This window comes from Nicotiana sylvestris, chromosome 1 (assembly GCF_000393655.2).
Source record: "Nicotiana sylvestris chromosome 1, ASM39365v2, whole genome shotgun sequence".
Taxonomy (NCBI): Eukaryota; Viridiplantae; Streptophyta; class Magnoliopsida; order Solanales; family Solanaceae; genus Nicotiana; species Nicotiana sylvestris.
In genome coordinates, this window is record NC_091057.1 from 95,138,023 (window position 1) to 95,163,302 (window position 25,280).

Here is a 25,280-nt window from a genome sequence, read left to right on the forward strand (position 1 = left end):
AAAATTCAGACATCTACTCAAATAAGAATAATCTAAATGAATCCAATTTATAGCAAAAACTTAAAAGAGTCGATAAACGTAAGTGAATATATCTACTATTCTCTATGCTTTCTTGAAAATGGATGGACTGCCGGAGAATATATACAAGTTGTTCTATTATGACCAATTCTTCTGCAACGACCACACTTGAATGTTATTTTTTGATGACTTGGTAGCTGGAATATGCCTTTTCTTCTGCCTTCTACCTGGTGGCACTTTGAAATATGGAGGTTTAACAATTTGTGACTTAACACTCTCTGGTACAATCCAAGAATCAGTATGTCCTACAGGATATATTTGTCTTTCATATGTTTTCAGCCAAGATTCCTTTAAGTACCAGTGCGAGCAAAAGTTGGACTTCTTGATGTTTCTCATCTCGATAGCTGCAATTGCATGTATGCATGGTAATTCATCAAATTGAAACTGAAAACAATCACATGTTCTTTTGTTTAAGTCCACCAAGAAAGTTATTCCTGCTTCTTCAACTCTAGAATGCCATGAATCAACAGGGAAGACCTTCAATATTGAAAAATTATAAGTTAGTACATTATGTTAAATTATATTAAAATCATAACCTAAACATAGAACATAATACTTACATTCAAAGTAAATGCTAAATTTATCTTTTTCTTCAATTCATCCTCTACCCAACAAGAAACATCATAAAAACTTCCTTCTGCTTTATTTCTTCTTTCATAAAACCAACGTTGTAGCTTCACTTGAATGAAATCCATCATTCTTAATATAGGCAGCTCCCTTGCTTCTAATGGGACAGAATTCATTGACTCAACTATGTTTGTTGTGAGCATGTCATATCTTCGTTGTGGACTACAAGAACGTACCCACCTTTCTGGTGGTTCTTCCATCAAGTAGTCATAAGTCTTCTTATCTACTTTTGCTATATCTGACATGTATAAATCAAATTCTTTGCGCCTGTATACTCTTGCAGCACTTTGGAAAAGTTTTATGACCTCACTTTTCACTTTCCTTCGCTTTAGGTTCTACTCCAAATGATAGATACAAATCCCATGATGGTTTCCAGGATATACCTTTGCAATGCCATGTGCAATAGCTTGATGCCTGTCTGATAAAAAAAATTAAATTCTCATGGCTCCCAATTGCATTGCGAAGCTGATTAAAGTAGCACTCATAGGAATTGTTATTTTCAGATTATGCTATTCCAAAGGCTAGTGGAAAAATTTGGTTATTTGCATCCTTTGAAACTGAAATCATTAAAACACCGCGAAATTTTGACTTCAAAAAATTGCATCAACAGCAATCACAGGTCTACAATGATTCCAACCAAATATTGATGATCCATATGCATAAAACATATAAATAAACCTGAAAATACAGTATAAAACAAGGTTAACAGAAGTTAAAGACAGGTAGTCCTGAACTTCAGATTACAAGGCCAAAAGTTAAGGATAAGTAGTCCTGTAGTTAGACTTACAAGGTCAAAAGTTAAGGACAGTCAGTCCTTAACTTAGAGTTACAAGTTATAAAGTTAAGGACATGCAGTCCTTAACTTTGAGTTCAAAGTTCAAAAGTTAAGGACATGCAGTCCTTAACTTTGACTTACAAGTTCAAAAGTTAAGGACAGTCAGTCCTGAACTTCTGGTTACAAGCTCAAAAGTTAACTGGTTAAAGACAGCATGTCCTAAATTTTATAAAACGGACTAATAAACTTTTTTTTTGATTGTTTACCTGTTGTTGTCGTCTATCTTTATGTTAGTATATGTTCCCGGGTTTTTACTTCTCATCATATACAAGTATGAAGAAAATAATTCATAATTCTCTTCAGGAGTTCCTCTTATTAAAGTGGAAGCAAGTTAAATAGCATGCCACACCTTGTGATACCCAATGTCTCGTCCATGCAATTTTTGTATTTCTGCATTTCTGCCATGACAAAAGCTGGTGTAACTTCAAACCTTGGGTCTCGAAGATTGTCAATAATGTAACCACTAATCAACTTTGAAGTTGCATGCCTTTGATCAGCTTTCATAGTGTTAACAGAGCAGTCATGATTTTTCTCAATCTTTAATATCTTGAACAGTGTTGAATCTTTAATTCATAAAGCACGCACACACCATCCACACCTATCATCATTGCATTTCAACGAATATCTTGTTGAGCTTGATCTAACAACCTTGAATTCAAAATGTCCTTTAATTGCTATATTCGAAAAATAATTAATTATACTCTTCTTTTTGTCAAATACTGATCCCACTTTTATTTCATCCAACGAAGCATTTTCTCTTAATATCGTAGTTGGGGATTCTTTTTGTTTCAAATTTGACCTTCGTCTAGTTAGTTGAGTAGAGATTTTTTCAGCAACTTCTTCGATTACCGGTGCACTCTCTAAGACTTGAATACCCAAAGCTTGTTTGTTGTCAATCTCTATAATGCTTTGTCCTTCTACTTGAATAGAATCAAATGTTTGAAGCACCTCTTCAGTTATTGGTTGAGCTTCAACCATATCTATTTTCATTATCTGTTGGCATTTGTTTTGATTGTCATGTTGAGTTTCTCTTTAGACATGTGTTTGAAACACCTCTTCAATTATTGGTTGAGCTTCAACCATATCTATTTCCATTATCTGTTGGCATTTTTTTGATTGCCATGTTGCGTTTCTCTGTTGACATGTTCAAAGTTGCTTGTTGATCCAAAAACTCTTTTCGAAATATCAACAATGAAACGACACCCCTTGAAGAGTGAATGAGTTTTTAGTAACTTTATACACGTGTGAAGATCTAAATCTTTGGATACAAGTATTACCTTGCTTGTTCCAAGGTTGATATCAAATCATATCACTGCTTCGAACTTGTCTCTATCCAATTCAATAACTTCAAAGATCTGTTTAATGAAATCTTGAAATCGAATTGCCTCAGGTACTAGAACAAGCTTTGTTTGATGATCAAGATACTTATAGTCTTCAGTCCATCTACCATTAAAAACAACTATAATGCATATTGTTTCCATCCTGCAAGTCAAGAGAATGGGAAACTCAGGACATATTTTATAGAGCAATCCTTGTATAATTAAGAACAGGTACTGTAAGTTCATGACCAAGTTAAAGACCAAGTGTCCTTAACTTTTGAACTTAGAATTCAAATTTCAGGATCAAGTGTCCTTAACTTATGAGCTTGTAACTTAAATTTCAGGACCGAGTGTCCTTAAGTTATGAACTTGGAATTGTAAGTAAAGGAACAAGTGTCCTTAACTTTTGAAATTGGAATTCAAAGTTAAAGACCAAGTGTCCTTAACTTTTGAACTTGAAACTTGAAGTTAAGGACTCCCTGTCCTTAACTTTTTAACTTGGAACTCTAAGTTAAGGACCAAGTGTCCTTAACTATTCAACATGCAAGTCAAAGTTCAGAACGAAATGTCCTTAACTATTGAACTTGAACTTTGAAGTTAAGTCCTTAACTATTGAACATGTAAGTCTAAGTTCAGGACCAAGTGTCCTTAACTATTGAACATGTAAGTCAAAATTCAGGACCAAGTGTCCTGAACTTTTCAACTTGAAACTCAAACTTCAGGACCAAGTGTCCTTAACTTTTTCAAAATAATTTGCAAAACTATAACATTATGTACTTAATATACAGAAGAACATCAAAAAAGTTAAGGACATTGCGTCCTTAACTATTTCAATTCAATTTCCAAAATCAGGACACTATGTCCTTAATATTATTTGCTCAATTTTTATAGAATTATCACAGGACGCGATGTCCTTAACCTTATCAATCCAGAAATTCAAAAAAAATAATCAAATTTCTACTTACTGTATAAAAATCAATAGAAATCGGAAAAAGTATAACTATGTTGAAATAAAAATCAATAGAAACACATAAAAGTATAACTTACTGTAAATTTATGTCGATTTTTGGACGAGAAAGTTGAATTTTATAGTTTGAAATCGGAAGAGAAGCTTCTGCAATTCTATATTTTGAAATTCGACGATCATAGTGAAGTTAGTTACGTGCGCTGCTGCTGCTACTGATCGTTAATAAAAGCATAGGTATAAGTTATAGCAGAAAGGTATTTTCGTCCAGTCAGGTATAAGTTTATTAAACCAGTAACTAAAGCCTAAAGACATTTAAAACACTGAATTTAAAATAAAGACAGGTGCTATTAGTGGCTATTTGTGCATATCGCACGGAAAGATTGGCGTTAAAGTGGCTATTTATGCACTTCAGCCCCCAAGAATCGGCCTTATTATCAGCGGCCCAATCCCGTTAAACAACAAAATCATATTCGCAAATCCCAGTACTAAGAGAGTGTTTGGTTATAAGCGGGTCAAACTGGCTTATAAATATTTTTTGGCTTATCTACGCGTTTGGTAAAATTAAAAGTGCTTATAAATTAAGTGCTTATAAGCCAAAAGCCATAAATTGGTCTCCCCTAACTTATCAAATTTCAGCTTATAAGTACTTTAGGCTTGAACAAAATATTTACTATTTTATCCCTAAAATACTTCTTTTTAAAAAAAAAACTCTTTGTATACCCAGTTATTCAGTTGCTTATTATTAATTTCAACACTTTTATCCAAACATGTAGCTAGTTATTTTTTAAATTAGGTTCAGCACTTTTTCGGCACCAAAGGGGGCTCTAAAACGGAAAAGAAAATAAACAGCATCAATTTGAAGACTTTACCTTCAAACATATTTACCCCCCAAAAGGAAAAGTAAAGAGAAATAAAGAAGGAAGAATCAATGGCAGCAAATGTTCGATGTTTTCCTCATTAATTCAATTGACTATCATCTAAAGGGGAAGTAATTAGAGAATTGGAAGGATGTCCCAGCATCAGCAAAACAGCAACAGTAGCAATAACAATAACATACCAGTGAGCGAAGTTTATTGGACCCTCGTTGCTAAAGCCGATAAGAAGTTCTCCAAAATTCGAGATTTGCCCTACTACCAACGTAACAGGTCTAACTCGTTTCCAATTTCTCTCAAAAGTTCCCATTATTTAAATGATTATTTGATATATTTTTGATGATAATTCAATGGAATGATTTAACCCAAAAAAAGAAAAAGGAAAGGGGAAAAGAGGGAATCACCCGTTTTAGCAACCAACCTTGTGTATATTAGATAATGACACTAAATGTAGAATTTAGGAGTTATTATTGACAGTTTAGTGCAGTAGCTTCAGATAATTAGGGCCTTATTTGGAGTAACTTTAAATTATTTTTCCTTGGAACAATGTTTTACTTGATCATTTTTCCATTTCCATGTTTGGTTGGACATTAACATGTGGAACAGAATGCTCGTAGTTTTTAGTGATAATTATAAGTAGCAAAGAGGAAAATACTGGTTACATGTCGATAGGACCACATATATGGAGCATAAGTGCAGTGCAAAATCACTTACAATATAAGTTTTTTCCCACTATTTGTCGTACAAAAATGTTTCTAAGAAAAGGTTTTCGGTAGTTCTATGACTTGTCTTAAAAAAAAAAAAAAAAAAACCATTTCCAATAGGCTTACCCAACCAAGCACCAGAAAATAATTTCACATGGAAAACATTTTACATTATAGCAACAAGGTCTAGGTGGAGATAGTTTTTCCTTTTCTATGCTGTGCAGTTTTAGTGTTTTCTACTTTGATTCATTTAAAGAGTGTTTTGGCTTTTTCACAGTCTCTAATTTGGGTGGTTGTGCAATATCAGATATGATACATACTTCTACAAGGTTTTCAAGGTATACACACAGCTGTGGAAGTTTCAACAAGAGAATCGGCAGAAGTTGGTGGAAGCTGGTCTCAAGAGATGGGAGATTGGGGATATTGCATCTCGGATTGGCCAGCTTTATTTTGGACAGTACATGAGGACAAGCGAGGCCAACTATTTGTCTGAGTCTTATATCTTTTATGAGGCAGTGTTGACTAGGGAGTATTTTAAAGATGGAATGTTTCAGGATGTTAGTCTTGCTAGCAAGCAACTTCGGTTTCTTGCTCGGTTTATGACAGTTTGTTTGGTTTTGAATCGGCGAGATATGGTGTATCAATTGGTTAATCAGCTTAAGATGTTGCTTGATGAATGCAAGAGGGCGTTCCAGGTCAGTGATCCTAATTCTTAAAAATTTTGTGGCCACATGCTTGTCCTGTAGATACATACGTACTGTTCCAACATATGTAATCTTTTGATTCGCCAGCAGCACCGGAAGAAGGTACCATAGGTAGTTTGTCAGAGTCAGATATACATTTTATCTTTTATAATGTAGACCTTTGCTCACACATGTGTAGAAATCATTTTTTCTATATCTAAATTTGTGCCTTTAACAAAAATATGTGGCATGTTCAGGGTCTAAAATTTAGGAAGAAGGGGATTCTTGGCGTAACCGGTAAAGTTGGTGCCGGTGACCAGGAGGTCACAGGTTCAAGCCGTGGAAACAGCCTCTTGCAGAAATGCAGGGTAAGGCTGCGTACAATAAACCCTTGTGGTCCATCCCTTCCTCGGACCCCGCGCATAACGGGAGCTTAGTGCACCGGGCTGCCTTTTTTTTCCTGCTTTAGGAAGTGGCTGCTTTTATGGGAATGGATGATTGATCTCCACAAACTTTTAGTTTGCGATGTATTTCTTGTACATACTCTATAGACGAGAGGGGTTGCTCTGATGGTAAGCAACCTTCACTTCCAACCAAGAGGTTGTGAGTTCGAGTCTCCCCAAGAGTAAGGTGGGATGTTCTTGGAGGGAAAGATGCCGAGAGTCTATTTGGAAACAGCCTCTCTACCCCAGGGTAGGGTAAGGTTTGCGTACACACTACCCTCCCCAGACCCCACTAAGTGGGATTATACTGGGTTGTTGTTGTTGTTGTACTCTATTGCACCATTAAATTGATGAACAAACAACTTGTAGAATGCACATTCAGTGAAAAAATTGGTATCAAACATGAAATTGACAATTTCCGAAATGTTTAATTGATTAATGGAATTTTCATTTGGTTGGGTGAACAATATAAGTGCCCTTTGTATGGTATGACCTGCTTCCACTCACTTGACTTGGTCATTGCTCATTGGATGTTGTGATAGGCTAAGAAAAAATTCAACAAATGATCTTTAAAAAGATGAATGACCTTTACATGGTCTTATTTCCAGGAAACTGATTTTAAAGAATGGAAGCTGGTGGTTCAGGAAATAGTTAAGTTTCTAAAAGCTGATTCAGCTTTTATGAATACCAGGCCATTGAGATATAGTGTCGTATTGGATCTTCATCCAGATTGCCTACCGCAGGTTGTTGAAGCAAAGAGAAAGCTAAGATTACGAGATACGCTGCTGTGCAGTTACCATCCCAATGAGGTGAGTCTTTCTTCCCTCGACATGTCTACCTTCTATTCCAATTGTAAGTGACTGGGTTTATTATGCAGCTTACTAATGAACATTGATTATCCTACTTTCATACTTGATCAACTGTGTTAATATTCGCTCGTTTCTCTTTCAATGCGTTGATCAGGTTAAATATTCAGAACTAACTCTTGACGCTTTCCGGATGCTACAATGTCTGGAGTGGGAACCTAGTGGGTCATTTTATCAGACGGGTGGGATTCCTCCAAGTGGGGCTGGAACTGGTATTGGCCAGAATGGGGCTCCTGGACCCAGTCGTGTTAATTATTCACAAGATATATCTGATCCTACTCTGCCTCCTAACCCTCGCAAGACCATCTTATATCGCCCGTCTGTTACAAATTTTTTAGCAGTGAGTAGTTGCACTTTCCTAGTATTTGTTCAGCATTTATGTTTGTCGAAAAAGCAAATTGTAGATTCTGTGCTCTCATCTGACATTGATCAATATACTCTTATGACTTCTCTGAGCTTCACTGAAACTACAATTTTATCATCTATTACATTTTTCAATATCTTATCAGTACAATCTGAACTAACTTGGTGGATGTGAAAGCTTGAACTTGAGATACAGTTGTTGTTGTAATGTGAAAACCTGAAATTTGTTTTGGGCTTTTGGCACAAATGTGAGATGGGAAAGGTAACAGCTTATTTTTTAGGAAATTAGCTTTACTTTCTTGGTAGCATATGTTCTATTAATATCACCCAGAGCTTTATTGCAACTAAAATTATTTGCGCTAGATGGAAGTTATTGAATATCCTTTTAGTGTCTTCTCTAAAGATGGCCTCCCTTGGATATGGAGATTTTTAGCTACTGGATTATCTGTATTTTCCTCATCATTGCATTCTCTTTGCCTATTCTCCCTTAAATTAACTTTGCCATTTGTTGGCAGGTTTTGGCGACAATCTGCGAGGAGCTATCTCATGATGGAGTTCTTTTACTATATTTGTCCGCTGCAGGTAGTAGCAGGTGTAAAGCTCTCATATGTTGACTGAGTTATTCTTTCAAAACTGGATTTTTCAATTTAAACTGCTCCTGTTAACAATTTAAATTTCTTGACAGGAAGCTCTCAGAACTTTTTTTCTTCTCCATCCCATGATGCAGGGAGGAGCTTTATGTCTCGTGCTGTTTACTTAGAAGCCACCTCTACATCTTCGCTGATCTCTGATACTGAAATTGCAAATACCACTTCTACCAGGGAGGATTGCTTAAGTGAGCAGAGTAGTTGCGTATACATTGGTTCTCGTGGAACTGGAGGTATTGAACACTTTCTCCATTATGTAAATCCAATTATCCATACACAAACAGCTTTGAGGCGCAAAACAATTCTGTATCCATACTCTCGTTGCTGTATCAGCTGGTAGAATAGCATATAGGTCTTGTCACATTGTGTATAAGTGACTCTAAAAGCATTTTCATAATTTCAGAGGAAAGTGATATGACTAACACTACGGAGCTAATCTTTTCAAGTTATAAATTAATGGATAAAGTATTGTTGGTTGAGGATTAGCAAATAAAGTGATTATATTATATGTTGTTGGAGATATTGGATAAGGGTATTTTGACTAAAAAACAGCTAAAAAGAAACTAAGGACTAAAAAAATAAGGATTGCATGTAAAGATAATTGGAGGCAAGAATAAGTGATGCAAAGATTTGGGATAACACTATGAGAGATAACGTTAGGGGATTGACTTCACCTATACCTTCAACATAAGAGGGTAATATCAACTTGATTTCACGATGAAGTCAAAGTTAGTAGCCATGCCTTTAAAAGAGAAAGCTCAAAAAAGTGGTAAGTGAAAAGAGTGAAGTGAAATTCAGGCTACATCAAAGTGAAGCCCTCGGTTTATGTTAAATTTAAAAAAGACACCAAGCGTAATGAATTTAGTTCTATAAATATCAAATTGCAATTAAAATTATTAGTTTCAGTATGTCAATTATACATTGTCAAAACAATAATAATTCCAATATCTGTTTATGGAATAAAACTAGTTTCAGTATCCAATACACAATTCTGTTGATATTAGTCGATTCCTCAAACTTGAGATCCAAAGAACCAACCACTTCTCTTTGGGACCATTTTGCGTTATAGTATGAAGCTCACACTTCTCTAAGTGGAGCAAACTGGGTAAAGGCACTGTTGGGCTCTTGAGTAGGGGAGTTTGTGGGGTCGACTGTACCATATTAAAAAATCGGAGTTATTTATTGATATTTTTTCGCGACATGTGGACTCAAAGGTTGATGGCAGCATCAATTCTTCTATCTAACTAGTTGAAGTAAATTTGTTACACTCCATTTCTGTCATGTGGCTGGTATTTCGTTTTTACCCTCAGCAGTATAAATGCTGATCAATATCTCTACTGTGAATCACACAAGAAGCTATTTTTAACCATTTCTTTTCCTGAATTGAAATTAATGTCATCTTTTGTCTGTATAAAACTAATCCTGAAATTTTATTTTCCTTTTTAGGTGTGAATGGGATTTATCCATGTGACTTGTTGCCATTCACTAGAAGACCACTTTTTCTGGTCATTGACAGTGACGGCAGTAAAGCATTCACGGTAAGCATCCTGATGATTGCATGTTAATAGAGGGACTGACACAGGAAGATACTTGCGTTGCAGATTTTAAACTATCACAAATACAAATAACCTACAAGGGTTTGGTTCGACTTAGATTTATTGGCATTTAAAACTGCTGAAATGTCAGATCTAAGTTCATGATTTAAAGCTTATGAACTGTTTTAGGGTCAGAAATGGCCTCTTTTCTTGACGTTTTATGCATGTTGCAAGAGAATTTCTGAGAGAGGCAAAACTCTTTAACCTATTTCAATTATTTTCCAACATCAGCTAACAAAATAATTAGTTTGCATGTCATGACATTAGCTTGTTTGGGATTACATAAAACTTAATGTATGATATTGGGTTGATTTAAGAAGCAAATCTTAAGGTGCCTTGAGGTAATTAGGTGGTGTTGGTTTTTAGATATGCAGCTCCCCTGCATAAAAGTGAGGAGGGGCTCCATTTGGGTGCATACTTCCAATACGGAGCTTGTGACAAACATGACTGACGATTGTTAAATGTGCTACATAGAGTTCCCAGGGATTTGGTTCATTGGCAAAGGTAGTATAGTGCAGGATGTATGGTCGGCGCACTTCACGATTTAAAAACCTGGTTGTTGCAACAAGATTGTTTAAGTGGAGTAGGGTAGAGCCGTAGAGGGTATGGTCCATTATCCCTGACTTGCGAAGTTGAAACAGCGGATTTCGGTCACTAAAAGAAAGTAGTAGGTGGAGTATTAGTAATGGTTTGACAGACATAAGCAGACTGATGAGAGAAGATTTTGGAAGCTTTATTTGGTTGCAATGGAATCATTATACGGGAATAACTACTGTAGCTTGTATTTAGATAACTGGACTACCTAAGGTTTTTGAAATATGATATAATCCAGTAGTGACTATGATGTATTATTCTGCATTTGCTACTGGGTAAGTTTCTGTAGTTTTAGTATCTTGATTTATGCGATTATCATTGTGTCCCTCAACATCATGGAGTTTAAACTATGATACCTTTTTTTTTTTTGATAAGTAAAGTCTTTTATTAAAAAGGTACCAAGATGGTACAAAAACAAGTACAAAGCAAATCAGCAATACTCCCACCACTCACATTACATATTCCCCCCTATAAGATACAAAAAGTCCAAATATTGGTCCATCCTGTCTAAAGTACTGCTATAACACCAATAATATAAGTTCTTGATACATTTGTTTTTGACTTTATCAATCTGCAGCCTCTTCCCCTCAAAGCATGCCTTGTTTCTTTCCAGCCAAACAGTCCATAATATACAGTTTAGAATGGTCCTCCATATGCTTTAAATTTGTTCTAATTCTCTGAGATTGCCAAACTTCCATAAGACTACCGATCTTCTGTGGTATAACCAATGATATTCCCATGATGTTAAGGAAAAGTTCCCAGCATTGCCTTGAAAACCTGCAACATAAAAATAGATGCTCCACTATTTCCTGTTCCATATTACAGAGATAGCACCTGCTGCACATGGGAAAACCTCTCCTTTGCAAATTACTCTGAGTTAAACAAGCCTCCCTGGCTGCTATCCATCCAAAACAAGCTGCTTTCACAGGTGCCTTGGTTTTCCAAATCATTTTCCATGGCCAATTGGGAATCTCCAAGCTATTCTGTTGTAATTGCATTTTGTAGCAATTGTTTGCTGAGAATAGTTTATCCCTGCTATTAACCCAAATTAAACTGTCTGCTTTGTCCACTTCAATTTGGCATGTGTTCAAATTTTGAAGCATTTGGCAGAAACTATCCAATTCCCAGTCATTCAGGTTCCTTCTAAATATAATATGCCAGCCTGAATCTGGACTAAGCTCAGTAATGTATCCCTGTTTGTTCACAGCTCAGCTAAAGAGATCTGGAAATCTGTTTTTGAAACTTTCACCTCCATACCAAACATCCAGCCATAGTTTGTTTCTAGCACCATTACCAACCTCTAACCTTGTACATCGTAAGAAATCATCCCACCCTTCACTTATTTTCTTCCAGATTCTTCCACATGATTTTAGTTGTGTGGGATATTGTCTCCATCCCTCCCTTTTACCATAGATAGCATCTAACAGTTTTTGCCAAACTTCCTCATTTCCCCTGCTATATCTCCACAGCCACTTGATGAAAAGCAAGGCTTTTATTGTGTAGTTTTAGATTTCTCACTCCCAAACCTCCTGTTTTCTTATCTCCAGTAACCACTTGCCACTTGACCAGGTGTGTTTTCCTTTTGTTTTCATTCCCATCCCATAAGAATTGTCTTCTAATGGAGTCCAATTTCTTTTCTACTAATGCAGGCATACTAAATAAAGACATAGTGTAAGTTGGAACCCCATTCAATACACTATTAATTAAGGTTAGTCTGCCCCCAATGATAAGTATTGCTTTCTCCAAGGAGATAGCTTTTTGTTACATCTGTCAATAACTCCTTGCCAAATGCTTTTATCATTTCTATTCACCCCTAATGGAAGCCCCAAATAGGTAGTGGGAAAATTTTCAACTCTGCATCCGAGGATTCCTGCCATCTCTTCAATACATTCATCAACATTATTGCTAAATATATTACTCTTAGCAAGTTTAATTTTCAGGCCAGACACTGCCTCAAAGCAAAGAAAAATCCCTCTCAAGTATAGAATCTGGTTTCTATTAGCTTCACAAAATAGAAGGGAATCATCAGCATACAGGATATTTTTTTTTTTGATTTGCACCGGGTGTCCGAGTTTCTTCGAGCCCCGACTAATCCCGGGGGTGCACAGACCCTCGGCAAGGAATTTCCCGCAAGTGCACTACGGTTAATTCAGGTTTTACCCAGTCCGATGGCCCTCAGAAATTGTTTGCACCCAGTGGGTTTCGAACTTGAGACCTTGAAAGGGAGCAAACCCCATTGCTCAAGTCAATTGCCACCAGGCCAACCCCTGAGGGTTATACAGGATATGATTAAGCATCATTCCTTCCTCACCAGTTCTGCCTATCTTAAGGCCCTTTAACCATCCAAAGTTTTCTCCTTTTCTCAACATTGTGTCAGCATTTCCATAACCAAAACAAAAAGATATGTAGAAAGTGGGTCTCCTTGCCTGAGTCCTCTCTGAGAGTTGAAGTAGCCTTGAGGGTCACCATTTATTAGAATGGAGAACTTCACTGTTGAAATGCAGAATCCAATCCATTTTTCTCCAAAATTCATCAATCTCAATAGATTAAAAAGGCAGTGCCAATTGACATGATCGTATGCCTTTTCTAAATCAAGCTTGCATGCCACCCCTTTAACCTTTCTTCTCCACAAATCTTCTTCACAAACTATGATACCTTAATCTTCGTAGTTAAGTATTTTAATAGTATCAGTCTAGCTCTCTGATGGTATATTAGAGTTTCTCCTAGTGTCATTTCAAGCTAGGACAATATTTAGGTTGCACTTTTCTTTTTTCCAGCCTGCTCTTTTTTTTTTTTTTTTTTTTTTACAAAACATACTTCATTAGCTCATTCTGTTTTCTTAGTGGGAGCTATCTCGTTGTTTCTTGATATCCTTGTACGCTTTCAAATAGATATGTCTGAAGTTATTTAGATGCCACAGAACACATATGTGAGATATCCTGGGAAGTTAATGTAAATGTCTAAGAATACTGGTTTTTAGTTTATTGTTGATCATTGGCTAAATTATTTTGGGAATGAACCTTTTACTTTTATTTATTGCAGTCGCATGAATAATATTATTTTGCATGAATGTGAACAGGCCTTAAGTGGATCAGAGAAGGGAGAACCAGTTGCCATGCTACTCTCTGCCACAATTTCACTGCCTATATCTGCGATGGATTCTTCTCGTCAGCCAAGTGGAAGCTCATTCACCAGTTTTCTTACAGTTCCTTTACCGGCTTTCATTTTGATGCTTGGTTTCATGGTTTCTGACATTGACATGGTGTGTTAGCTTAAACCTCAACTTCATATTATCTGTTCTTTTATACGTGCTTGGTTTGCTCAAGTATGGATTGCTTTCAGGATATGTATGGTAAGGCTGAGAAACTTCTTTCTTCATCATTAAATGAGTGGGGTTTGTTACTGGCAGCATCAGACAATCTTAATCCTATTTGGTCTCAAACTCTTGGAGATCCATTTTTACGGCGGCTCATTTTAAGGTCGGTTTCTACTGTTCCCCAACATTTTCTTCAGTACTCATATTATTAATCAAGTTTGAAGTAACCCTCGACTGTTTGGATATGGGAGCTTGAATCTGTTTTCTGATTAGAAATCCATAGGTGGCTATCACAGTCCAATAAAGGTCCCAAATCAATTTCAAATCTTGATTTTAACGTAAGAGCAGTAGGTTAAAGATAATCTCCTTTGAAGTACCTTGTGTGTATCCATAGGCTGCTTGTTGGCAGTAGTTGATTTAACATTGAAACATGTATAAGGGCAAAATCTAATAATCCACTTGGAGAAACTGATGAATCGCTCATACATCAAATTTTCTGTTCCAAAATGGTGTTGGTTCAGAACATCAGTTAAGTTGATTTGGGAAATTGTATTTCTTTCGGCTTTTTGGGGGTTAGGTGGTGGGCATGGGGGTTCGATGTGAACTCTTTTTTATTTCGATTAAGTGTTTACTGATGTGTCTCAAAAGTGTGGACAAGGGCATGGTCACTTGAAGAGTCCGTGTGGGAATGTAAAAATCTGGTGTTATTGTCAGAAATAACAGCAGATATTTTTCTGGGCAGGAAGGTTAGTTGCATAGAAAGCTGAAGTTTGCAGTAGAAGGAAGGAAACAAAACTGTTTGCAGATAGGCATTTGAGTGTAGATAGTAAAAAGGTAAAAAGCATATAGCAGACCCAAAATACAGATGTAGTCATATTCCCTGCATACAGTCTTGCTAGGTACATATGGGGGTTGAGTAAACCTGGCAAGCTAGTATTCTAATTTATATTTCTCAAAGGAGCTATACCCTATATACTTTTCTGTTTCTTATGGAAACATAACTTAAGAGTCCATAGCAAAAACTTTGAACGGAAAAACACTCTGAATAATGCAGATTCATATTCTGTCGGACGGCGCTGGCACTCTACGCTCCAACCTTCAACAAGATAGAATTTCTCCCTGAATGCATCCCTTGCCTTCCAGATGCTGTCCTGCCAACGAGTGCTGCCTGTCAAAAGACTGTGTTGCAACTTGCTGATATCTTTGGTGCAACTAGCAAGTTCAATTTTTCAAAAGAAACGGTGCTTTCCGATAACAGAAGCCAGGAGAACTGAAGTTGGTTATTGATTTTGTCAATTCTGGTAGCTCTGTAAATTTGATTTGAATATGAGGAGCCTTCTTTAGTTTGTACTTTTTTTTTTATTTCATGTTTAGGCTGTTAATGTGATTTTGGGTTCTGTAGGTTGATATATTTGTCCTGTTATGCTTGTGACGTCTGAACAATGCTCCTCCAATATTTTCAGTTCAATTCATTCCTCTAATGTTTTTAAGTGCAAGCAACTTGCGCCACACTGTGTATTGGTTATACTCTATTTTGTACATCAAACTAGTGGCTTTTCTCTCTATGTTTCATCTGTTAATGAGAAAATCATGTAAATAGCGATTTATCTCTTCTTGGACTTGCTTCAGAAGCCAGCTGGGAGAGTGTTGGTTAATTGTTTAGTAGTTTCATGCTTGGTTTCATATCTATGCTTTGTTTGTGAAGGAGAGAAAGGAAGGTAAAGAAAAGAGAAAATTGTACTAGTACTATTTATTCTCTCCCATCCCTTAGTTTCCAAATAGAGAAGTGAACAGGAAAAGATAAAGGATGAGAGTGTCTTATTCGTCTATAATCTTTCTTTCCTAAGCAATTACTGTGGATTTTGTTTCACCCTTTTCTCTTTCAACCAAAAAAGTTGTAACATCTCGTTTGGGTTTGATCTTGATCTTGATTTAAGTGGAGTTTCTGAAAATAATATTAGAATCTGTATAAGCTTACGGTACGAAACATTAAAAACAAGGTTTTCAAAAAACAAAAGATACATCCAATAATCACTTAATCTAAAAGTATTACTCCTTCCATTCCAATTTATGTGAACCTGTTTGACTGGACACAGAGTTTAAGAAAAAATAAAGACTTTTGGAATTTGTGGTCCTAAATAAAGCAAAAAGGGTTTCCGAGTATTTGTGTGGTTATAAAAGCTTCTAATTAAGGGTAGAATTGTAAGTTTAAGCTAAATTGTTACCAAATTTAGAAATGAGTCATTCTTTTTAGAACGGAGCAAAAAGAAAATAGGTTCACATAAACTGGAACAAAGGGAATACTATGTTAAATAAGGACTAAAAGTGTTTTTCCAAGTGCTGCAATTTAACAATAGTACGATGTTCTCCAATTTTTCTTCTGTATTCCTCGACTTATATTCTCTTCCCTCCTGCTCCTAGTTTACAGACTAGAGGTAGAGGTTAATTTCTAAGAGCCTGTTTGGCCAAGCTTCTTGGAGGCCAAAACATTTTTTTCTTAAAAAAGTACTTTTCAAAAAATTTAAGCTATTTTCCAAGACGGAAAAGTACTTTTGGCAACAACAGAAGCAGTTTTTCTGCTTTTGGGAACAAGCAGAAAATTTTAGCTTTTTCTAAAAAGCAGAAGCAGAAATAAAAAATTAATTTATTCAAGACAAAACTATCCTCACCATAAATATATATTGTCCAAATTATCCCTTATTGATTTAAGTTTTTTCTTTTCATTTTTGTTTCTAGTTTTTACCATTCTTTTCAAATTAAAGATATCATATATGAATCATATTGTAACTTTCCAAATTATTTATTAACTTTTCTTGTTTTTGATTTTTTGTTGTGTAATGTCTTGTAACTTTCCAATTTATCTTTTTCTTTTTTCACACTAAAGCAAATTATCCATACCTTTCTTTGGATTATCAATTCTCTTCCTATAAATAATCATTTATAATTTATTCTGCTATATGCTATTAGTTTCCGAATCTTTAAAATATTTATCAAATCTAATTTGTGAAAATTACCTACAAATAGGTAGTAAATTTACAATAGCATCGTATAATCTATCCATATTATTATTAAAAGAAGAAGAAAAATCATCCACATTAAGCCAAGTGACAACATCACAATAGGCCATTTGGTAATTTAGTACAAAGTTAGTTAGGTTAGGTAATAATTAATTTCTTTTTGAATTTTTTTTAAAAACAAAATTATACATTATGTATTGTTAATAATTAGGTACTCTTTTTGAATTTGAATTAAACCATACTTAATTATTATTTTTACAAAAATAATTTTTTTATATATATTTAAAATTACATTTCTATTTTACGCTTAATGACATCTTTCAAGTTTGACACTCAGAATTATCTAGTTACAACTACCATGGCTATATATAATTTCATCCGACAATATTCCTCTGTCGATAAGAAATTTAACTTGTATGCTAATAAAGACATTACTGCAGAGATTGAGGAAGGAGATGTGCCTTCTAGTATTCCTTTAGAAATGCAAAGCAAGACTTCTACTAATATAGAGACGTTGTGTGATAGAAGTAGAGATGATATTATTAAGAAATGTTATCATATGTGAGTGACTTTATTTATTATTTCATGGTGGATTATCAATATATAGTAATTTATGAAATATACTTCTAATTCATACTGAATGATGTATTTTGATTATAAGACCTTTATACTATTCTATTTGGTAATTTGACACTCAAAAGCACTTTTTAGAAAGATTGGTCAAACACAATTTGTTTATCAAATGTTACAAAAAATACTTCTTAAATGAATTGGCCAAACACAAACTATTTTTTTTTTTTGAAAAAAGTAATTCTGAAAAAAGTATTTTTCAAAATAAGTAGATTTTGACAGCTTGAGGCCTTGGCCAAACGGGCTCTAAAAGTATTTTAGAAGGAGCAGTAAGTTATAAATCTTTCAAAACATTAGCACTATTCACGTCTATATTTACCAAAAAAAAAAAAATTAAAATTATTTAGAAGAAAAATGGAATATTTCAACATAAAGAAAAAGTTCAAAATCCAAAAGGATTTGGGGAGTGGAGTATATATTTCGAAGGGGGGACGGAAATAGTACAGCTACGACGTCGTTCATGAGCTCCAGGAAACACAAATAGTACTCCCTGTTAATCGTTAGGATTAGCAGTTGACACTCTGTCCCTTGCTTTCCGTCTCTTGGGTGCAGTGGAACTGCAATTACTCTTCCAAGTAGCGAAAGAGAGTCCACACTGTTGAAAGAATTGTCAAATTTTATGGTGTTAAATTGTTTCTAAATGGGTTCCTCATGTCTACTCTGGAGACCTTAGAGTTGAACTACAAAGGTTAGACTCTGAATGCCTTTAGCTACATTTTCCTCTTCTTTACTTCTTGGGGGATAACACTAGTAAAGCGATTTTGTTTTAGATAACTTCATATATATATATTGTTTATTATTTGAGGTGTTTAGTATTTCTCTTTAGCCGATGGTTTATCGGAAATAACCTTTCTGATTTTACAAGGTAGGGGTAAGGCGTGTGTACACTCTACCGTTGTTGTTGTTGTTGTTGTTGTTGTTGTTGTTGAAACCTTTTGCTTTAAATAAGGCATGTTGACGGATAAAGAAACATTCTACTAGTAGGTATTTTGTTTTAAGGATTGGTACTAACTTAAGTTTGCTAAAATCTTTTCTTTTGATTGAACAAGCTTAGCAGTAAAAGTAGCCACCTTTTTTTTTCCGCTTAGTTTGAGGCTTCCTTTTCCTACTTTTTCGTGGGATTGTACTGATAAGAACTACTGGGCGTATTTCATTCTTGCAGGTTCAGTGTTGAGAGGAGTCTAGCTTTTCCTTTTTAATTTTATGGGGTGGAGGGGGGATGAGTGTGATTGATTGTGTTTGGAATACTGTATGACAACATAATTCCCCTGTTTTATCATTGTTTCCAACTTTCTAGCAGCTGTTTTGAGTCTTCCTTGTAATTTTATTCTTATTATTGGTGATTGGCAGGTGCTTGATCAAATGCCTTTTGCGTCCTGTCGTCCTCTCAGTTGCATATTTAGTGCTCCCTGGGTCTTGGACAAATTACAGTCTTGAAAGAGTTCCCAACCAAAGCTTTGACGATGCAATGGCTGAAATCATGTCTGGAACTTCCCTTTTCTCCAACCCACCACTATACGCTACTAGTACTACCACCAAGTACAGCCATAGGCCATCACCTGACAAACTTAAATTCTTGATAGACAAATCCAAAAGCATTAGGCAGCTTCTACAGATTCATGCATTTCTTATTCGTCAAAGCCTGGAGAGTGACCCAATCTTGAACTTTAAGCTCCAAAAATCATACTCTTCTCTTGGACACCTCAAACATTCTGTTTCTGTCTTTAAGCACACTCATCCAACTGTGTTCTCTTACAGTGCCATTATCCATAGTCATGTGATCAATGATCTCTATGAACAAGCCTTTGTCTTATATATCCAAATGCTAACTCAAAATATTGAGCCTAATGCATTTACATTTTCTTCCATCCTAAAAGCTTCCCCTCTTGAATCAGGAAAAGCCCTTCATTCTCAAGCCCTAAAACTCGGGTATGAATCTGACACTTATGTTCGAACTGCTCTTGTGGATGTCTATGCAAGAGGCGGTGACATTGTTTCAGCTTGCAAACTCTTTGACACAATGCTCGAAAGGTCTTTGGTGTCATTGACAACAATGATTACCGGATATGCAAAGAATGGGCATGTGCAAGAGGCAAGAGTGTTGTTTGATGGGATGGAGGAGAAGGATGTTGTTTGTTGGAATGCCATGATTGATGGGTATAGCCAACATGGTAGGCCTAATGAAGCTTTGGTTCTTTTTAGGCGGATGTTAATGTCAAAAGTAAAACCTAACGAATTAACTGTGGTGGCTGCTCTTTCTGCTTGTGCGCAAGTGGGAGTACTTGAATCAGGTCGGTGGATTCATGCTTATGTGAAAAGTAACAGAATTCAATTAAATAAACATGTAGGTACTGCTTTGATTGACATGTATAGCAAGTCGGGGAGTTTAGAGGATGCAAGAATGGTGTTTGATCAGATGAGAGATAAGGATGTCGTAACATGGAATTCGATGATTGTAGGATATGCAATGCACGGATTTAGCCTTGAAACTTTGCAGCTGTTCAATGAGATGTGTAAGTTGGGTCTCCACCCTACTGATATAACATTTATTGGCATTTTAAGTGCTTGTGCTAATGCTGGATTGGTCGCTGAAGGGTGGGATTATTTTCACTTAATGGAGAAGTATCGAATTAAGCCAAAGATTGAGCACTATGGTTGCATGGCGAGTCTTCTTGGACGAGCTGGACAGCTAGAAGAAGCTTATGAATTTGTCAAAAGTATGAAGATTGATTCCGATCCTATTTTATGGGGAACATTACTGTCTGCTTGTAGGATTCATGGGAACATAAGGCTCGCAGAGAAAATGATGGAGTTCCTGGTGCAACAGGATCTTGCTACTTCAGGAACTTATGTTCTGCTATCCAATATATATGCTGCTGCTGGTAATTGGGATGGTGTGGCGAAGGTCAGGGCATTGATGAAGAGTAGCGGGGTTGACAAGGAACCTGGTTGTAGCTCCATTGAGGTCAATAATAAAGTGCACGAGTTCCTTGCCGGTGACATGAAGCATCCAAAAAGCAAAGAAATTTACACAATGCTGGAGGAGATGAACAAGTGGCTCGAGGCTCATGGTTACATGCCACAGACCGATGTAGTCTTGCATAATCTTGGGGAAGTTGAGAAGCAGCAATCGCTTGCTGTTCATAGTGAAAGGCTAGCCATTGCTTATGGGCTAATTAGTACTCAGCCAGGAACTACAATCAAGATTGTCAAGAATCTCCGTGTTTGTCCAGATTGTCATTCTGTCACCAAGCTTATTTCAAAAATTACAGGACGCAAAATCATAGTGAGGGACCGGAACCGCTTTCATCATTTTGTGGAGGGTTCATGTTCTTGTGGTGATTTCTGGTAGAACTATTAGCTAATGCTAACAAACAGGCAGGCTTCCATATATAGCTTTTTTCTTTGTACATTTTTTGGCTGTTTCGGACAGAAATTTCACTTTTCAAATTTCTGGAAGTTATTGGCTTCCGTTTGTATTGTACTAACATTTTTAGAAGAAGTGGGAACAGAAGGAGCATATTTATAGGGAGAAGCTGAATCATTATTTGGCATTCATGTATTTCAATCCTTATGATAGGGAATTTTTCCATACTTTCTCGCTAGTTCCTTCTAACTGATTTTAGTTTGAAAACGGTCGTAATATGCTGGCTGAAGTTGCAATGATGACCTATAGTTTCTTGTATGTGTCAAACAGATAATAAGGGAGTAAGGTCTTTCAGATCGATGTGTCAAACAGCTGCATCTCATGGCTGTTACATGGTTTCATAATGTATCGTGTTTTATTGTATTGTTTGATGAGTACAAATATATTGTTTGTCGTTGTTTATGGATGTCATGCACCACCAACATGAAGAATAAACTTGCAACATTACTAAGAAAAATAGGATACATAGTAAAATTATTATATTTAAAAGTAGGATAAAAGATAAAATATGATTATTAATAATAGGGAAGGGCAAGATGAGAGGAAAAAGTAAGGTAACGACGCCACCACATCAAATCCGTCGTTACATTAAGCGGCCGTTGTTACATATTTAACGATACGATACAATAAAATTAAAGTAACAATCAAAATAAATATTATATTTAAAGTAACAATACGATATAATACAATAGGTAATAACCATCCAAATAAGTTGTAAAAGTTATATAAAAAGATTAAAATATTTATAAGAAAATAAACTATATAGTTTAGTCCATTTTTTTTCTTCAATATCAAACCAAATACATGTCGATTTCTATAGCTAATTTGTTTCGATTTTCTTGCTTCAGTTTGGTTTTTTTAGTTTTTCTTGAACACCCCTAATCATAACAAAGCTCAACCAAATCAAAATAATTTATTCTTTTACCTTTAAAATTTTATTTAATTACCAAATCAATCTTAAAAAACAAGTACAGCAAGTGAATCAAACCAACACCATTTAAAGCTTTTACAAAGTTTTCTAATGTCACAACTAGTCAAGTCCTACTGATGTTGTAATAACTTCTTTTATCAATAAAATTTGGAAAATCTTACGGAGATGTCCTAAATAAGTCATAACTTACCAACCTATAGTTACTATTAATCATAGACTTACCAAAACTAGATAAAAATTAAAAAAATCAAATAAATAGGTTCTTTCTCTCCAAGAATCACACGCAAAGATTTCCTTTCATATTTGTAAGCATAATCAGCAACATTAGATGCAAGGAAATAAAATTTCATGGATGAAGTAGCAAATAAGTTGATGAAAAAAAAATTATATACAAGATTCATCTAAGCAAAAAAGGATATTTTTTGATGGGTATGATTTAAATTCATTGAAAATATATAGATGAGTCAATATACAGATTTTGAGGAAGATTGGAGGTGATTTGGACTGATTTGGTATCAAAATTCGTAGTTAAAATCAAGTTCCAAAAATTCTTCTGTGACATATGTATCACAAATGTATCACACACATGTATACATGGATATATATGTGCTACACATTTGATAAAAATATACATATGTGACACATATATTTTTGTTTTCATGTTCATCTTCTCATTCGAATTTTCAATCCAAACCACCTCAAAACTCCACCAAATCACTCCAAATTGAGATTCAAACCTCTTAAGATGTACCCAATCTATTCTAATAACACCTACTCAAAGGAAGCAAAAATTTGACCCTTTTTTGCTACAAAAAGCTATTGGCTAATATTGATAATGTTTGATTAGTATTAATAATATTTACTAAAATGACCAATTTTCGTAATAAACTACTTATAAATGGACATAACTGGTAGTTTCCCGTCAAATTATACACTACTTGAAGGAGTTGGGCATAATTTGGTTTTAGAATGGGCCGACAGTTTGCATCTTGTCCAAGACCATAAAAATTGCACGAGGAGCCCTATTTGGTCACCCCCATTTAACCTATACCCATTTTTTTAAAAACTTTTAACTTGTACCCACTTTTTAAATAAATTCAGCCCCCTTTCTCCTCCTCCTTCTCCTCCTTCGTTTTCTTCTTCTTTCTTCTGTTGTTGTTGGTGCAGATTATTTCTTCTTCGTTTTGTCTCAATTAATATTCTTTCAACTAATGCAAAAAAATTTAACTGTTTGCTATTACAAAGCGTCCCAGAATGACCTAATATCTTTTTGAACCTCTGTATTGAAAAAGTTATAGCAAATTATGATAGTCTAGTCATACTTTCCATTTTCAATTACTCACAGTGAGAGAAGAGGGAACTGGAATTGTTCATATACATGATTGCTGAATCAAAGTAAAATTTTAGGTAATATTTGTAAACAGAAAGTTATTTTAATTGAAACAATTCACTTTCTTGTTTCCCAGAGCCTCTGAAATGTCCTAATATTGTGAAAAAAATCTTTTCTTTGAATGAAAGCCTCTAAATGTGTCTGAATCTTTTAATGTTTTAATGCTACACAAGCTTTCTTTTAATATTTTTTTTGTTCAAACAGTTATCATCAGCTAGAAGAATACTTGTAATAGCAAATGATGGTGTCTGAGACGCTTTGTCTGCATTATTAGCCAATTAAAATATTAATACAAACAAAAATTTCAGCTCTAGAGCTGAAGTTTGACAGTTACAAAACAAAAACTTCAGCTATAGAGCTGAAGCTTACAAACAAAAAGCCAGTTACAAACAAAACTTCAGCTCTAGAGCTGAGCTCTAGAGCTGAAGTTTGACAGTTACAAAACAAAAACTTCAGCTCTAGAGCTGAAGTTCGCCAGTTACAAAACAAAAACTTCAGCTCTAGAGCTGAAGCTTACAAACAAAAGGCCAATTACAACAAAAACTTCAGTTCTAGAGCTGAAGTTTGACAGTTACAAAACAAAAATTTCAGCTCTAGAGCTAAAGCTTACAAACAAAAACTTCAGCTCTAGAACTAAAGCTTACAAACAAAAACTTCAGCTCTAGAGCTGAAGTTCGCCAGTTACAAACAAAAACTTCAGCTCTAGAGCTGAAGTTCGCCAGTTACAAAACAAAAACTTCAGCTCTAGAGCTGAACTTCAGGCCCGACTACTAGAATACTAAAGTTTTGCGTGATTGTCTTTGCTACTTCAGCCCTGTATGCTGAATTTATGCGAAAAACGGGTATGCTTGCAATTGTTTTTGCAAAGCGGGCACAAGTTAAAACGTGACACAAAAAGCGGGTATAGATGCAAATGCCCCAAGACTATATATATGTATATATATATAATGAGGAATTTACATAGAATACAACCATTTAAAGATTTATTTATATTTCTTACAACTGCTTTAACAAAATTACTTTTAGTACAATTTATTTTAAAATCTTATCTTTTTAATTAAATTATGTACATCTTTTCATATCCTAAAATCTATCCCTTGAGATTCTCTCTCACTTAAAATATATCTCTTTCTAATTCTCTCTCACCTAAACCTTCCAATTTCTCTAGTAAAAGATATTCCAGTATGTCACAAGCGTCTATCCACTTTTCTTCATTCCATATATTCTGTGTAGGTCAAAATGCATAAAAATATTGGTAGCATACTTTTGAAAGTTGATCCACTGGCCTGAGTCAGTGGTGGATGTGTCGGATTCATCACACTCAGATTTAGTGGGATGAGTAAAATGGCGACCCCGAATTGGGCTTGCTTGGGCTCAAGCAGAAAAGAAAGGGAAGTTTAAGGGAAGTTGAATATTTTGCTTAGGATGCCTAGTTCCAATATTGACCAAAGCAGAAGCTGTAAAATCTAGCTTGTCAAAATTATACTTATGACCTCAAATGAAAAATATTCAAATGACAAGAAATATAAAAGTAAGAACAGATCAAACGTTCAGTGACTTCTTGCTTCGTGTCGAAAACGAAGAAGAACATCCAATAAAAGATGATTTGATTCTTTTAGAACACTTGGTTATCAATCCCAATAGTAATAGTAGTGCATTTAATAAGAAAAATATTTTCATCATTAGATTAAAATGCAGTTTGTGTAAATTACATTATAGAAATTAAAGAACTATCTTAGCTAGCAGAAATGAATATGTTGATCAACTAAATAAAAGGTTGATTACTAAGTTTTATGGTAAAAATAAAATATTTTTCAGTTTTGACTCAACAGAAGAATACTTAAATACTTTAACACCAAATGGCCTTCTACCGTACATGTTTGTTGTCAAGTTCATTATATCTTACGCATGTTAGTGTCACCATATATATAATAGACCAAGTTAAAATTGATCTTCCATTGTATATGTTGATTTTG

The 25,280-nt window shown here is 35.1% G+C and overlaps 3 protein-coding genes across 5 annotated transcripts; 2 read left to right on the forward strand and 1 right to left on the reverse strand.

Moving 5' to 3' along the window:
• Window positions 1-156: 156 nt before the first annotated feature.
• Window positions 157-950, reverse strand: LOC104231403 (uncharacterized). The gene is made up of 2 exons (XM_009784396.1): window positions 639-950; window positions 157-555 (listed from the first exon to the last, which is right to left on the reverse strand). The coding sequence occupies exons 1-2, from the start codon at window positions 948-950 to the stop codon at window positions 157-159; spliced, it is 711 nt and encodes a 236-aa protein (XP_009782698.1).
• A 3,729-nt stretch (window positions 951-4,679) lies between these two features.
• Window positions 4,680-15,474, forward strand: LOC104231400 (uncharacterized). 2 transcript variants are annotated; one of them, XM_009784390.2, is made up of 10 exons: window positions 4,680-4,971; window positions 5,710-6,097; window positions 7,137-7,337; window positions 7,492-7,734; window positions 8,273-8,339; window positions 8,443-8,637; window positions 9,851-9,942; window positions 13,673-13,855; window positions 13,936-14,072; window positions 14,964-15,474. In XM_009784390.2, the coding sequence occupies exons 1-10, from the start codon at window positions 4,835-4,837 to the stop codon at window positions 15,181-15,183; spliced, it is 1,863 nt and encodes a 620-aa protein (XP_009782692.1). In that variant the 5' UTR covers window positions 4,680-4,834; the 3' UTR covers window positions 15,184-15,474. The 2 variants fall into 2 exon arrangements, with proteins under 2 accessions (XP_009782692.1, XP_009782693.1); XM_009784391.2 differs by having other exon boundaries at window positions 4,727-4,971; window positions 8,485-8,637.
• Window positions 15,475-18,015: 2,541 nt separating this feature from the next.
• On the forward strand, window positions 18,016-21,150 carry LOC104231401 (pentatricopeptide repeat-containing protein ELI1, chloroplastic). 2 transcript variants are annotated; one of them, XM_070159717.1, is made up of 3 exons: window positions 18,016-18,244; window positions 18,907-20,069; window positions 20,151-21,150. In XM_070159717.1, the coding sequence occupies exons 2-3, from the start codon at window positions 19,025-19,027 to the stop codon at window positions 20,906-20,908; spliced, it is 1,803 nt and encodes a 600-aa protein (XP_070015818.1). In that variant the 5' UTR covers window positions 18,016-18,244; window positions 18,907-19,024; the 3' UTR covers window positions 20,909-21,150. The 2 variants fall into 2 exon arrangements, with proteins under 2 accessions (XP_070015818.1, XP_009782695.1); XM_009784393.2 differs by having other exon boundaries at window positions 18,907-21,150.
• The last annotated feature ends 4,130 nt before the right edge of the window (window positions 21,151-25,280 follow it).